Here is a 16,084-nt window from a genome sequence, read left to right as displayed (position 1 = left end):
GACTCGCACTGCGTTCATTAGCACCAGAGGAGATGCCGCTCTTCCGCTCAGAATGCACCTCACACTCGTGGCACCTATTTCGTGTGTGTGTGTGATATTGTGAGGAAAATACAACTTCCAGGCTAGAGAGTTTTGTGTTGTCCTTGTTTGTACTGTGCTGTGTTCTACAGAAAATAAAACGGTGGCTTCCAGCAGCTCATGGTGATTGTACTGCAGTGGAGAGGAATGGCAGAGTTGTTGAAATGCCACTTCAAATGAAGAATCGTATATATATTTTCTTTGGTGGGGGCTGCTAGGGATTGAACCCAGGGGCATTCTACTTCTGAGTTATACTCCAGCACCGTTTTTATTTTTTGTTTTGAAAAGTAGGGTCTCTAGGGTCTTCCTAGGTTGCTGAGCGTCTACTTTGCTGAGGGTGTCCTCAAACCGGCGATCCTCCTCTCTCAGCGTCCCAAGTACTGAGGTTACAGATGTATATCACCATTCCTGGTTCACTATGACTTTTTATTTTTAATTTATTTTATTCTTTGTGGTCTGGGGATTGAACCAGAAGCATTCTACCGCTCAGCTCCACCTCCAGCCCAGTTTTATTTTTATTTTGGAACAGAGTCTCACTAGATTGATGAGAGTCTTACTAGGTTGTCCTCGAACCTGCAATCCTCCTTTCTCAGCCTCCCAAGTACTGGAATTACAGGTGTGCGCCACCACTTGGCTTCATTATTAAAAAGACATAGTTCACATTTCATAAATTCCTTTTTTAAACACATACAGTTCGGTGGCTTTTAGAATATACCAACATGAACAACTGACACCCTATCTAATTATAGAACAGTTTCATCGTTATGCTTTGTGATAACTCTGGGTGTTTTCTCACACTTACATGTTTTCATGGGGATACCATTCTATTAAGAACAATTCTATTAGATTTGTGCTAAGATCTAAAAAAAGCTGTGACACTAATCTTTGATTTTTTTTTTTTTTTTTTTTCAGTACTGGGGATGGAACCCAGGGGCATTCTACCTCTGGGTGACACCCCCAGCCCTATTTTTATTCTTTATTTGGAAACAGGGTCTCACTAAGTTTTAGAGGGCCTCACTAAGTAGCTGAGGTTGGCTGTGAACCTGGATCCTCCTGTCTCAGCCTCCCAAATGCTGGGATTACAGGCGTAAACTTTCATACCCAGCTAATCTTTGATTTTTAGCACCATACTTTCACAAGAAAGTTTTTTTTTTTTTTTTTTTTTTGGTGGTACTGGGGTTCCTGGAAACCCTTCTACCTCCGGGCTACACTCCTAGACCAATTTTTTAAAATATATTTTTATTTGGAAACAGGGTCTCTTAAGCCAGCGTGGCTGGCTTCGAACCTGCGCTTTCCTCCTGTCTCCGCCTCCCAAGCGCGGGGATTACAAGCCTGCGCCGCCACGCCCGGCTGAAAGTATGTTTCATAAAATCATCTTTATTTATGAAATCCAGTGTCTTCAAGGGTCATCACAGATAATTTCATTGACACAGGTGTTTATTGCTGTAAAGAGAATGTAGGAAAGAAAAGATTCTGTCTCTAGTGATTGCTGAAAAATTATTTCCAAGTATCCAGTTGGTACTCGACTATATTTTGGTTTAGTTTTTCTTAGAAACATTTTTATAATGATGCATTTTAAATAGATGACTGTAGAGAGTACTCTCAGAAACACCAGCATGTTTACCATTTGATATGTCAGTAAATCTGAAGATTATGGCATATCTCTTTTTGTTTTAGGAAATAAGATTTCTTATACAATTGAAACTGCCTGGAAGGCACCCTTTTTTCTCATAGGTCACCATAAATTGCTTTATTTTTCTCATTCATGTCTTTCTGTTTCTGTCACATATTTAAGTGTCCATATGCCATAAAAGAGTTGTCTGTCAGCTTTTCAGGCAACATCGTCTACCCTCAGCCTCCTCCTGTCAGCATTGGTGTCAGACTCACCAGGGCCGGCATGGTAGCTCTAGGCCATTCATCTGTACCTTCCTCTCCGCATATTGCCTATTGAGGCTGCTTCATTTCTGGTGCTATAGACTATGCCTCAGTGAGCATTCGTATTTTCCCCCTTGTGCATGCTAGGCAAGCTGCAAAGTTGCTGAGGGTGGCCTCAAACCTGCAGTATCCTGTGTCAGTCTTCCAGGTTCTGGGCTTATAGGTGTGCACCACTGTTCCTGGCCTGTGCTGGGGTTTGAACCCAGGACCTGTGCATGCTGGGCAAGTGCTGTACTGCTGAGTCACACTCCTAGCCAGAGTTGACATTTCTATACAGCCTTTCCAGCTTTTGGGTTTTTTTTTTATTTTGTTCTTTTAAAGGTGCAGTGTAAGTGTACATCATAGTGAGATTCAGGATGATACAAACATGCATGCCTACATCACATTTTGATTTTCTTCCATATGCACGCTCCCCCTTCCCTCCCGTACACGATGGTGAGACTGGTAGTGAGCGTTTCTTGTATGGATATAACCCTGTCTGGACTGTCCCATTCCTCAGTCCTCGTGTTTTCCCTTCCCAGCTCACTCCCCCAACCCCTTCCACTATTCTACTGCTTTCCCTCCTTATTTGACGAAGTCCCTTTGGCGTCCTATTTTTGTTCTGGCTTCTACATATGAAAGAAAACATAGGACCCTGGCTTTCTGAGGTTGACTGATCTCAGCATGATATTTTCTAGTTTCTTTCATTTTGCTACAGAAGACACACCCCAAAACTGTTAGCACATTTGTAAGTTCAAGATTACACAAAAATCAGTTGTATTTTTGTATTCACAATGAATGATCCACAAAGGAAATTAAAAAAACTTATAATAGCATAAAAATAATAAAATAACGACGAATACATTTAACCAGGGTGGTGTAAGATTCTCACACTGTAAACTGCATGACAGCATTGACGGAATTGAAGGGTAGCACTCTTGAACTTGGAAGGCTTTGTAGGAGGATGGCAGGTTAGAGGCCACGGCAGCAGCTAGTGAAGCGCTATATCAAAATAAAATAAAACGGGGATGTAGCTCAGAGGTAGCATGACCCTGGGTTCAATTTCTAGTTCCAGTAAGGAAAAGAAAAGAAAAGGGAGAGGTACAGATTGGAAGACTTGTATTGTGCAGATGGCAGTACTTCCCAAAGTAGTCTACAGAGTCAGTGAAGGCCCTCAAAAGTTTCCAGTGAGTTCTTGGGAGATACCAGCAATCCCATCTTAAGACTCATTTGGAATTTCAAGACCTGAACAGTCAAAAAATTTTTGTAGAAGCCGGGCATGGTGGTACACGCTTGTAATCCCAGCATTTGGGAGGCTGAGACTGGAGGATCATGGTTCGCAGACAGCCTCAGCTACTTAGTGAGGCCCTCTGCAGCTTAGAATGACCCTGGGTTCCATCCTCAGTACTGCCAAAAAAACCAAACCAAACCAAAACAAACAAACAAAAAAACAAACCAAAGAATGTAGTAAGTAGCTGCCGAAATCATTTGGAAAAATCAATGGTTATGCAACAATATGTGTTGCTTGGGAACTGTTAGTGATTTGCAGAAGAATAAAATTAAGAGTGTCGTTACACTTACACACCAAAATTAGTTCTAGAATGATTAGAGGCGCAATCTTAATTTTGTTTTTATAATGGAATTGTTCATGTTAATGTCTGCGTTTTATGGTCACAGAGGCTTCATACAAAGATTAGAAATTTTTCACTGTAGCCCCAGAAGACCATGTGGGTGTATTTTGGATTTGTTTATTTATTTGTTTTGGTAAATAAAAACTACACCTCTAGTCTTTTTGTTTTTGTTTTTTTTGTTGTTGTTGTTCTCAAGATACACCTCTAGCCTTTTTGATTTTTTTTTTTTTTTTTTTTTTTCGGTGGTGGCACTAGGGATAGAACTCAGGGACATTCTACTTCTGAGCAACACCCCCAGCCTATTTTTGAAACAGTGTCTTACTAAGTTGTGGAGGGCATCGCCAAGTTGTGAGGCTGACCATGAACCTGCAGTCCGCCTATCTTGGTCTCCCAGATACTGGGATTACAAGTGCGCAGCTACAGTTTTGCTTTGAAACAGTGTCTCCAGAGTTGCTGGGCTGTTCTCAAACCCATTCTCTTGTCTCTGTCTCCTGACTACCATTTTTTGCTTTTATAAACAGTATTACATTTGAAAATTTTTCTACTTATGTTATTTTCCACATCAGTAAAAAGTAGAATTTTTGTGTTAAATGGTATGGGCACTTAAATGGTTTTTGAGAAATCTCCTTCCAAAGAGATTTTATCAGTTTGTGCTTTAAGCAGTGCTATTTGATAGTATAAGAAAATACATGAGTTTCTCTACACTTACGGTACATTTGGTTTATACATGTGGTAGTTTTTAGTAAGGTGTTCAGTTGCGTGGGATCCTGGCATATAAAATGCAGTTAGATCTGACCTATTTTTTTCAGTACTATAATATATTAACCCACATTTGGAAATTTCATAGTCTTGCTTAATTATAGTAATGCCTAGAGACATTATTAGGTTTCTCACTGCTTACTGTCTGCCAAAAGGTAAGTTTATGTGTATATTTCAACCAATTTTCTTTTTAAGTAAGTTTATTATTAAAACATAGTTTGAACCTGGGCATGGTGGCACATACTTGTAATCCCAGGACTTGGGAGGCTAAGACAGGAGGATTGCAGGCTGGCGGCCAGCCTCAGCTACTTAGTGAGGCCCTCTGCAACTTAATGAGACCCTGTTTCAAAATAAAGGGGAAAAAAAAAAAAATAGGGCAGGGGATATAGCTCAGAGGTAGAATTCCCCTGGGTTCAATTCCCAGTGCCACACACACAATAAATATAATATAGTTTGAAATATTTGTTTTCCTTAGGTGCTTCTTTCATTTTAGTTATCAGTTACATCTTAAGTCTTGTTTTGATGTACTTGATTTTATGGTTATTTGTAAGACGAAAAGAAAATTTTACTTTGATTATGTTTCTAGAGTTTACTTGAGCAAACTTGTAGTGACTAGAATTGTGAAGAAGTCAAGCAATGAGGAGAAAATCAGCTATATATTAAAAAAGAAGCTCAATAATGAAAGCAGAAGAGTTTAAGTGAGGGAAGTATGAATATTATTTCAATTGACTTGAAATCAAAGTAGAAAAGCAGCAGGAACCACTTAGAACTAAAGCACGTGTTGGATTGCAGGGTTCCCGTTGACTGCATCTCGTGAGCTCACTGCTTGCTCCTCTACTCAGAGGGCCCTTGGCTCCAGCCAGGCCCAGGGTTCATTTTTCCGTTCAGTACTATACCTGCATTTTTGTAAACGTCTTTTAGGTTCCAAGTGCTCAGAGGGATTCAGTTCAACTAAGGATCTGCTCAAATTTTATTAGTTTAGAGCCCTCTTGGGAAAATGCTCCATCAGATTTCTAGTATTTTTATTTTATAAATAATTTTAAGAGGGTGTGTGTGTGCGTGCGTGTGTGTGTGTGTGTGTGTGACTAGAGATTGAACCCAGGGGTGTTACACTACCATTGGGTTACACTTGCAGCTCTCTTTATTTTTTAATTTGAAATAGTCCCTTTTAAGTGGCCGAGTCTAGCCTCAAACCTGCGGTCCTTCTGTTTTAGCCTCTTAAGTATTGGGATTGTAGATGTGTACTATTGTACCTAGCTCAAGATTTTATGATTATTTCTTGTTTTACCTCTTCCGAAGTGTCCCTTATTCCATTATCTAGAAGCATTACTGTAAAGCTGAGTGTGGTAGAACATAGCTTAGGATTCCAGTACTTAGGAGGCTCAGATGGGAGGATTGCACATTTGAGGATAGCTCAGCAGGTAGCTAGACTCAGCAACCCAGTGAGACTCTGTTTCAGAATGAAAACAAACGGTTGGGTATATTCAGAGGCAGAATGCTCCTGGGTGTAATCTGCAGTACCACGCAGGGGGAGGGAGAAAGAAAGAATCACTCTACATGTTTTTAGCTTGGCTTCCCTGTTTCCTATGTGAATGCCTCCCTCTAATCACGTTCTTGGCCTATTCTGGATTGACCTTGGAGATGAGTGTATGTCACCGAGTCCCTCACCCTCAAGTGCTCTCTCCCCACTCATGTCTTACCAGGTGGTTGATCTTATGTCGAGCCCTTACCCCACTGATGACTGATCCCGCTCACTCTGCCAGTGCCATTCGGAGTGGCTGATTCACAAGGCTGAACAGGACAAGGCCACTCTGACAGCATACTCTTTATGATTTTCTCAGTGATCAGCTTCAAGGACCCTTCAAACGAGATCTCTTTTACCTAGCCTTTTCTGTTGCATATTTACTCTGTCTGCTTCGAGATACATACGGCATTTAGTTTGTTTGTATATTTCCTTAAGGAACCCAGCATTATATAAGGCACTTATTGTCAGTTTTGTTCTGAAATGCTAACTTGAAATTGTTAGGCAAAACTAGATTTGGGGCCATCTCTTTATCATGTAGCTATGGTTTCCCATTGCTAGTAGTAATTGGATGATACTTTATGCCTTTAATGGGATGTGGGGAGAAGCATCATGTAGTTTTATCTGTTTCATCCATTTTCTTTCTTTTTTATTTTTTGGCAGAGAAACTTTTCCATGTCTGTAAATAGTGCCGCTGTCCTGCGATTGACAGGACGAGGAGGAGGAGGAACAGTGGTGGGGGCTCCTAGAGGTCGAAGTTCTTCAAGAGGGAGAGGTGAGCTTTTGTTGAAAAAGTAATGACAGAGGAGGATAGGGAAATTACTTATTAAATATTTTAATTTCTGATTTTAAAAACCTGCTCTTTACATAAACTGCATACTAAACATCTGATCATTTATTTTCTTTGTTTTTTTTTCTTCACAGTACTGAGTATTGAACCTAGAAACATTCTACCTTAATAGGAGTGAGCTATACCCTCACTCTTATTTTATTTTTATTTTGAAACAGAGTCTCCCTAGGTTGATTGAGAGTCTCACTACTTGCCGAGGCTGTCATTGAACTTGCAATCCTCCTTAGTCTCCCAAGTACTGCAATTACTGGTGTGCACCATCACACTTGGTTTTGAACTTTTATTTATTTGTTTGTTTATTTATTTATTTATTTTTGGTGGTACTGGGGGTTGGAACCCAGGGGCTTTTCTACTCCGGACTTTACTCCCAGACCTATTTTATACTTCATTTGGAAACAGGGTCTCACTAAGTTGCTGAGAGCCTCACTAAGTAGCTGAGGCTGGCTTTGAGCCTATGCGATCCTTTTGTCTCAGCCGCCCAAGTGCTGGGATTACAAGCGTGCGCCACCACGCCCGGCTGAACACTTATCTTCTGAACCACTTCTCAAGGGGTCTGCCCTATAACTCCTGTTTCTGAGCTGAGGAATATAATTCTAGCTCTGTAGACTCGAACTTGAAGACGTCTAGATAACAGTCCCAGTTAATGGCTGCATTCTTGTATCCATGTCCTTTGTGCCCAGAGGACCCTGTGCTTTGGGAGCCAGCGCTTCCTGATGGGTATTGGCATTGGAACAGCACTAGAATCCCTGTGGTTCTTTGTGATGTGTAGTTTTTATGTGAAAGCCACGTGCCAGGAGCAGCTCCAGCCTTAGAGGGACTTGAGCAAAAAGCATCAATGATAAGACCTTTTAGGGGGTGGAGCAAAAAGCAGTTAAGGCAGCACTCATGTCGTGTTACAGGCTTGTGTTTTAGAAAAACAAATGTGTTTTGCTATTAATTGATTCTTTGATCATCTATTTCCTATTTAAGGTTCATTGATTTTTTGCTAAATAGGACATTCTTGATATTTATATTTACTTGAGAATTTAACCCTATATTGGCAAAATTATGATTAAAACATTTAATTATGTCGCTTTCTCTAAGAGATGCTTGAGAACTGGACACATTGAGTGTCTTCAATGACAGAGACCATGGTCTTCACCTCTCACACTACCAGATTGGCATGATCATGGGTGTAGAAGAATCTTTTTAAACTTTATAAGATTATTCCTTATGAATAATGTATTCAACAGTCTTTATAGAGAACGTATTCAATTCAGTTTCTTTCAGCAGCCCATTCTGAATGTGGGGATGAAAGTATTGTGAACAATGAAGAGGCTAACTAAAAATCTTTTTTAATTTTTTATTTTTTGGGGGGTACTGGGGATTGAACCCAGAGTTTTTCTACCTCTAAGCTACACCTCCAGCCTGTTTTATTTTTTGTTTTGAAACTGGGTCTTGCTAGGTTGCCGAAGCTGGCCTTGAACCTGTGATCCTCCTGTCTCAGTCTTCCAAATACTGGCATTAGAGGTTTTTACTACTGCACCTGGTTTTACTTGATTATTTAGGTACTATTACATAGTTGTGTGCGTATTTGTGTGTTTTGTGGTACTGGGGATTGAGCCTTGCGGCATTCTGCCTCTAACCGACGCCTCCAGCCCTGTTTTATTTTTTATTTTGGTTGATGAGAATCTCACAGAGTTGCTCAAGCTGTTCTCAAACCTGCGGTCCTCCATCTTCACCCTCACAGGTACTGGGCTTACAGGTGTGCACCACCGTACCCAGTCTGTGTTTTTACTTGAAATTTATTTCTTCATCTCTAGAACACTGGTTTTCAACCTGAGGCTTTGTTAGATGCATCTGCAAAACTTGTTTAAAAAATGCATCTTCCACAGAATTTTGGATGGTGAGATCAAAGTGTGTCAGCTTCTGCATACTAACATTCCATAGGCAGCTCAGTCCCACACCCAGCTAGAGTCCTCTGGTGCAGGCTTTGTGTGCACTCGGTGTGTCTTGGAGGTGCCCGGTGTGGGGCGGCGGGCTGGCTGCCTGGCTCTGTAAGTGCATTTCCTGGCCGTGAAGAGAGGTCGCAGTTAGGCAGCTTGCCTTCGCCGCTTTGCAGAGCAAGTCGGAGAGGGAGAGAGCTCCCTCACTGAGAGGCGTGGCCGCACTGACCCTGTGTGCTTCACATGCCAGTCCGTCTCTGTAAGCCTCTACGTGGTGCCACATGCCTGTAATCCCAGTACCTGGAGGCTGATACAGGAGGGTTGCAGGTTCAAGGTCAGCCTCAGCAACTTAAAAGGACCCTGTTTTTAAAAAAATGTATCTCAGAGGTTAAGTGCCCCTGAGTTCAATTCTCAGTACCAAAAAAACAAAACCCTTATTGAGAAGCTAGTGAATGATTGGTGGATTCTCCCTACGTGGTAGTTCCATTGAAGTGAGGTTATGATAAAGAACTCCTACGTTGAGAACTTAAACAAGGTAGGTTTATTTTATTTTATTATTTTTATTTATTTTTTTGGTGGTACTGGGGATAGAACCCAGAGGCTTTCTACCTCCAGGCTATACTCCCAGACCTTTTTTATATTTTATTTGGAAACAGGGTCTCACTAAGTTGCTGAGAGCCTCACTAAGTAGCTGAGGCTGGCTTCGAACCCATGTGATCCTCCTGTCTCAGCCCCTGAAGCGCGGGGATTACAAGCGTGCGCCACCACGCCCAGCCTAAACAAGATAGGTTTAAAGACAGATGCTGTGGCATACGAGAAGCAGGGCTAAATTAGTATGTTAATGTGAAGTAGCAGCATGAATCTAGTCAAGTGAATACCTGACTTTAGAAAATACTTTTAACACTAGTTTTACAACCACTGTGGTTTTTCTTTTTCTTCTTTTTTTTTTCTTGTTGTACTAGAGATTGACTCCAGGAGCATTATACCCCTAGCTGTGTGTGTGTGTGTGTGTGTGTGTGTGTGTGTGTGTATGTATGTATGTATGAATGTGTGTATGTATATATATATGTGCTACTGGGGATTGATTCCAGGGACACTTCCAACTCTGAGCTACACCCCAGCACGTGGTAAGTGTGCCCCACCACGCTCAGCTATTCTGAGTCTTTTAAACTTGGGGAAATTTTGCCATAAAAATTGACTTTTACGCCGGGCGTGGTGGCGCACGCTTGTAATCCCCGCGCTTGGGAGGTCGGAGACAGGAGGATCGCGCAGGTTCAGAGCCAGTCTCACTGGCTTAAGAGACCCTGTTTCCACATAAAGTTAAAAAATAGATCTGGGAGTGTAGCCCGGAGGTAGAAGGGCTTCCAGGAACCCCAGTACCACCACCAAAAAAAAAAAAAAAAAAATGACTTTTAGACTTTTAAACAATTATGAACTAATAGAATTTTAAACAAGTAAATGGAGGGAACAACATAGCACTGTTGTCTATTTTATTTGGTCTGGATATTTAAAAATAAAGCAAGTCTACACGGCTGTCTTCAGCATTATTAAAAGAATGTATATTTAATCTGCAGAAGATTAGGGCAAAATCTCAGAGAATAGACAGTCTTTTAAATTTAGACTTTTTTTGGTTGTAGGGATTGAACCCAGGTCCTTGTTGATAGGCAAGCTCTCAACCTCTCTAAAACTACATCCCAAGTTTATTTGAGTTCGTTATAAGATAGGGTCTCTAAGTGGCCCAAGATGGTTTCAACCCTGTGATTTACTCTCTCATCCTCCCACGTAGCTGGAATTATAGTTATGTGCCACCATAATGAAATTAGCTACATAAAAGGTTCATCATAATGTATTTTCTTTCTTATGCTGATATGGGATTTATATTTATAGATAATTTTTTTTTCTGGTGGTACTGGGGGTGGAACCCAGAGGCTTTCTACCTCCGGGCTGTACTCCCAGACCTATTTTATACTTTATTTGGAAACAGGGTCTCACTAAGTTGCTGAGAGCCTCACTCAGCAGCTGAGGCTAGCTTCGAACCTGTGCGATCCTCCTGTCTCAGCCTCCCAAGCGCGGGGATTACAAGCGTGCACCACCACGCCCGGCTCCCCAGCCCTATTTTATAATTTATTTGGAAACAGGGTCTCACTAAGTTTCTGAGAGCCTCATTATGTACTGAGGCTGCCTTGGAACCTGTGCGATCCTCCTTTCTCATCCTCCCAAGCGCTGGGATTACAAGCGTGCACCACCACGCCTGGAGCTCTTTATAGATAATTTAAACTGGAAGAGCTGGAAAGCTCTAGAATTGGATTATTTTTATGTGCTTATTAAGGAAGCTTCTGTCTCTGACTGGCAGACAATATTTAATATGTGTTTTCTTGGTAACCTGAAGACTATTTACTATTTATTTATTGGTGGTACTGGGGGTGGAACCCAGGGGCTTTTCTACCTCCGGGCTATACTCCCAGACCTATTTTATACTTTATTTGGAAACAGGGTCTCACTAAGTTGCTGAGAGCCTCACTAAGTAGCCGAGGCTGGCTTTGAGCCTGTGCGATCCTCCTGTCTCAGCCTCCCAAGTGTTGGGATTACAAGCGTTCACCACCATGCCTGGCTCTATTTTCTATTTATATGTTTCTAGAATAATACTCTTTTTTAAGGTGACATGTGTGTAATTGCTTTTGTTCGAAAAGATTGTTGTCTAAAAGTAGAGGGAACTTTCCCATCTGAAACACATCATTGTAGAGGAATACCGAAGTGTTACGGTTTGTGTTGCATTATTTTAGGAATTTAAAACGTGCACATTTCATGAAGGGGAGAGGTACTTAATCTGTGAGTTGATGGAGTGACGCTGGTATAATTGGAAAGTAACTTTTAAGATTATTATTATTGAGCGGTGGTCCTTACTTCCATTCTACAGATGAAGAAACAGATACTTAAGAGTAGTCAAGACAGCTTCTAAGATTAGCCACATACAATTCTATGCATTATTTTACTATTTCATAATCAGTAAAGTATTGCTGTATTTTGAGTCAGTTCTTGGTAGATTATAATGAAGAAGTAGAAATACTGTTTGAATATTTGAAATAATTATTTAGCTCATTTCGATTTGGTTTTGAAATGTATTCATACTTTTATTCAAGATCTATTGTTTTGGGGCTGAAGAAGTAGTTCAGTAGAAGAGAGCTTACCTAGTGTCTGTGAGGCCTTAGGTTCCATCCTTTGCACCACAAAATATAAAATCTATCATTTTCCATTAGGTTGTTTTGTATTGTGGAAGAAATTGACCTAGATAGAAATGATGGCTAGGATTTAGCCCCCATTTTCTCACTAGTTTGTCAGATACATCATTAAATAGATATTAGTGGGCATTAGTTGGAAAAAACATAGAAAACGTATGAAGTTAGGTTTTTGTTTTCAGTGCTTTATCTTCTTCAGATTCAACATTATTTATTTAGCCAGTCCTTTACTGGTTAGGTTTTCTGGTTTTCTTAAATCGTAGTGAATATACACATACATAGTGGGATACATTCTGAGAATACGCCATCCGGTGGTGCAGATTCCTGTCTTGTGTGACACTCACAAATCAAGACAGTACGTATAGGCTCGTCATTTGATTTGGCTTTTTTGTCACATTTAAGAGACACAGTAAAGACAGAATGTGTGAGGCTGCTGCTAATGTAATATGGCATACTTTTTATAGTAAACCTTATTTTTTAATAAGTGAAAAGGCGTATCCTCTAAAATAGTAATAAAAGTACTAAGTGCATAAGCCAGTAACAGTCACGTATTATCATTACCAAGTACTATCTATTGTACACTGCTGTATGCACCGTGCTTTGACACATCTGGCTGTATAGTCGTTTTTTTCCTCCCAGTACTGGGGATTGAACCCAGGGGCATTCTACCTCCGAGCTATACCCCCAGTCCTGTTTATTTTTTTATATTGAAATTGGATCTCATTACGTTGCAGATGGCCTCACTTATTAGCTGAGGCTGGCTACAGAGCTGTGATCTTCCTGTCTTTGTCTCCCAAGTACTGGGATTAAAAGTGTGCACCACCACACCCAGCTGTAGTTGTTAGGTTTTTTTTTTTTTTTTAAATTTTAACAGTAATATCACCACAAATACATGAATAACACATTGCTCTCAGGCAACATTGTGATTGTAGTACATATCTGGGGATAAGATTTTAGCTTCATTATAATCTGATGGAAGCCAGGTATAGTGGTGCATGCTTGTAATCTCAATACTGGCGAGGCTGAGATGGGAGGAGCTTCGGTTCCAGGTCAGTCTCAGCTACTTAGTGAATAAAGAATAAAAGTAGGGCTGGAGATGTAGCTCAGAGGTAGAAACCCCTGGGTTCAAGCCCTAGTGCCACACTCCCCCCCAAAAATCTGATGGGAACTACTGTTGTATAAGCAATCTGTCATTGTCTAACAGATTGCATGACTGTATTTGTATGTTTGTGCAGATATTTCTGTTGGGATTCATTCTGAGTAGATTTCATTAGTCACGTGTTAATAGGTTTAACCAAATTGTCTGTGTAAAGGCCAGTTTGTATTTGAACCACCAGATTCTCCAAGTTCTTCCATCCACATACACTTACCAACTCAGTGGTTTGAATTTAATCTTGATCATTTTTGTACCTCAAGAATTGAGCATAAGTTGAAAGCTTTTGGCTTTTTTTTTTTTTTGTGGGTCTGGGGAAGGCATTCTATCTTTAAGTGATACCCATAGCTTTATTTATTTGTTTTTATTCTTTATTTTGAAACAGGGTCTCCCTGAGTTACAAAGGGCCTCACTAAGTAGCTGAGACTGTTCGTGAACTGTGATCCTCCTGTCTCAGCCTCCCAAGTACCAATATTACAAGTGTGCCACCATGCCCGCTGTGCAGTAATTCTTTTTCTTTTTTTTTTTTTTGTGGTATTGAGGGTGAACCCAGGGGCTTTTCTAACTCTGGGCTGTACTCCCAGACCTATTTTATACTTTATTTGGAAACAGGGTCTCACTAAGTTGCTGAGAGCCTAAGTAGCTGAGGCTGGCTTCGAACTTGTGCGATCCTCCTGTCTCAACCTCCCCAGCCCAGGGATTACAAGTGTGCGCCCCTGTGCCCGGCTCACACCCATCTTTTGCTAAATATTTAAAGAGAGATACCTTGCCTTATATAGAGATGGAACTTACAGGATAATTTGTGGTGTTCAATGTGTGCTGGATGCTGACTTGTATCATTTTTTTCTGTTTCCTTATTTTCAGGCAGAGGTAGAGGTGAATGTGGTTTCTACCAAAGAAGTTTTGATGAAGTAGAGGGTGTTTTCGGTCGAGGAGGTGGCAGGGAAATGCATAGATCGCAGAGCTGGGAGGAAAGGTAACTAAAGGACCTTGAGCTTGGCCTTAGGGTTTCTTGGTATATAATGCACAGACAAGTCTCTGTGAACAGTTACAGGCTTTCGTTTTTTAAAATCAAAATGCTGTTAATTATTGAATATCAAGTTGTATGATAGAAATTTTTAACGAACTTTATTTAAAGGAAGAGCATTCTAGACAAATACAATAGTTGTTAGTACAGCATGGGCAGTGTGTTTGATTTGCTTTTTGATTAGCGTTCAGTGTTTGCTGGTATTATCTTTGTGTTGTTTGTGATTTTATATGAAGTCTCTCAAGATGAGTGAGGGCTGTAGCATAAAAATGAATGTCTAAGATGTTCACTGTGGTGAGATCTATAATAAAAATAACTAAAAACAAGCCGACAGATTGATACTGCCCTTCTATGATGGGTAACTCCATCGTGGGATACTATACCCACTAGAAGAATGAAGGCTGATTATGAACATTTAGTGATGTGAGAGAGCACACTATGAGAACTACATGGAGCTCGATACCGTGCATCTCATTAAATTATACTCTAGGCCAGGAGATGCTTGGTGGGGAGTGGTAGGGATTTTGTTTTTGTCTTTGTACTTTATTTTCTAAAGTTAGGCAATAATTTGAGAAAAAAAGGAACTTCTCTTAAAGGAAATAGAGGAAAGTGAGTGTTGTGGATGGGAAATCTATATATTACTCTAAAGCCTTGTTTCAAACTTATTTTATCTTTTCTAGGGGTGACAGACGTTTTGAAAAACCAGGGCGAAAAGATGTAGGTAAGGTTCTTACTGTTTGGAAGTATTTATTGGACCTCCGCAGTGCTTAGCGAGGCTTATGTGTCATTGACTCACTTACTTACCCCTATGTCTCCAGTAGATGGGGTTGTAGCACTAAGTACATGTAGAACTTTTTTTTTTTTTTTGCGGGTCTGGGGATGGAACTCAGGGGCATTCTACCTTCAAGCTACACCCTCTGCCCTATCCCCCCCCGCCCCCCCCCCCTTCTATATTTTGAAACAGTGTCTCACTAAGTTGTGGAGGCCCTCACTAAGTAGCTGAGGCTGTCTGCAAAACCATGATCCTCCAGTCTCAGCCTCCCTAATGCTGGGATTAGAAGCATGTGCCACCATGCCTGGTGATGTGGAACTTTCTGATGTTTATTTAAGGTCTCCATTGAATCAAACCAGGGTGATGAATTAACCGTTAGGATTTACTTTGTAGGTTTGTATATTCTCTGCAAAGCATAAATCCACCCCACCCCCCAAATCCCTTCCTGTGGGCATTTGTTTATTTTGTTACTGGGGATGGAACCCAGGGGCATTCTACCTTTGAGCTACACCCCCAGCCCTATTTTTTCATTCTTTATTTTGAAACAGGGTCTCACTACTTGCGGAGGGCCTCACTAAGTAGCTACGGCTGGCCGTGAACCTGCAATTCTTCTGTCTCAGCCTCCCAAGCCCTAGGATTATAAGGATGTGCCATCAGGCCTGGCATAAACATTTAGTTTTAATTTTGAAACAGGGTCTTAGTGAGTTTTTTTTTTTAAGGCTGGCCTTGAACTGGCCAGCTTCCTGCCTTAGCCTCTAGAGTAGGTAGAATCATAGGCTTGTCATAAGGGCTCCCCCCCCCCCTTTTTTTTTTTTTTGCTGGTACTGGGGTTCCTGGAAACCCTTCTGTCTCCGGGCTACACTCCCAGACCTATTTTATACTTTTTTTTGGAAACAGGGTCTCTTAAGTCAGCATTGCTGGCTTCGAACCTGTACGATCTTCCTGTCTCCACCTCCCAAGCGCAGGGATTACAAGCGTGCCCACCACGCCTGGCTGTAAGGGCCCTTTTTTAAACCAAAATTTCAAAGTAGGCACCAATCTAGTATCTTCTTTTTTAAGATAGATAGCATCTCACACATGGGAAAAAATAGGGAAAATGCTAGAATCTTGGTTTTATAATAAAAAATTTTTTTTGGTGTGAGCTTTTCTTGTTTTGAGATAAGATATATAAATAGTTAAGATATCTAGTGAAGAAGACCATAATAAAGGAACAGGAC

At 40.8% G+C, this 16,084-nt stretch overlaps 1 protein-coding gene across 2 annotated transcripts in view; it reads left to right on the top strand.

The window, feature by feature from the left end:
- The window catches only part of GIGYF2 (GRB10 interacting GYF protein 2), a gene marked incomplete at both ends in the record, with an annotated part of 106,643 nt that overhangs the window by 12,019 nt on the left and 78,540 nt on the right, over positions 1–16,084 (top strand). For both annotated transcript variants that reach the window (XM_080689774.1, XM_080689773.1), the window contains 3 exons: positions 6,568–6,679; positions 13,933–14,044; positions 14,776–14,816. In XM_080689774.1, the coding sequence (XP_080545900.1) occupies positions 6,568–6,679; positions 13,933–14,044; positions 14,776–14,816 (265 nt within the window). The remainder of the gene's footprint in view (positions 1–6,567; positions 6,680–13,932; positions 14,045–14,775; positions 14,817–16,084) is intronic.

Source organism: Muscardinus avellanarius (assembly GCF_963383645.1).
Source record: "Muscardinus avellanarius genome assembly, chromosome: 2".
Lineage (NCBI taxonomy): Eukaryota > Metazoa > Chordata > Mammalia > Rodentia > Gliridae > Muscardinus > Muscardinus avellanarius.
This window is presented reverse-complemented; position numbering and strand designations above follow the sequence as displayed.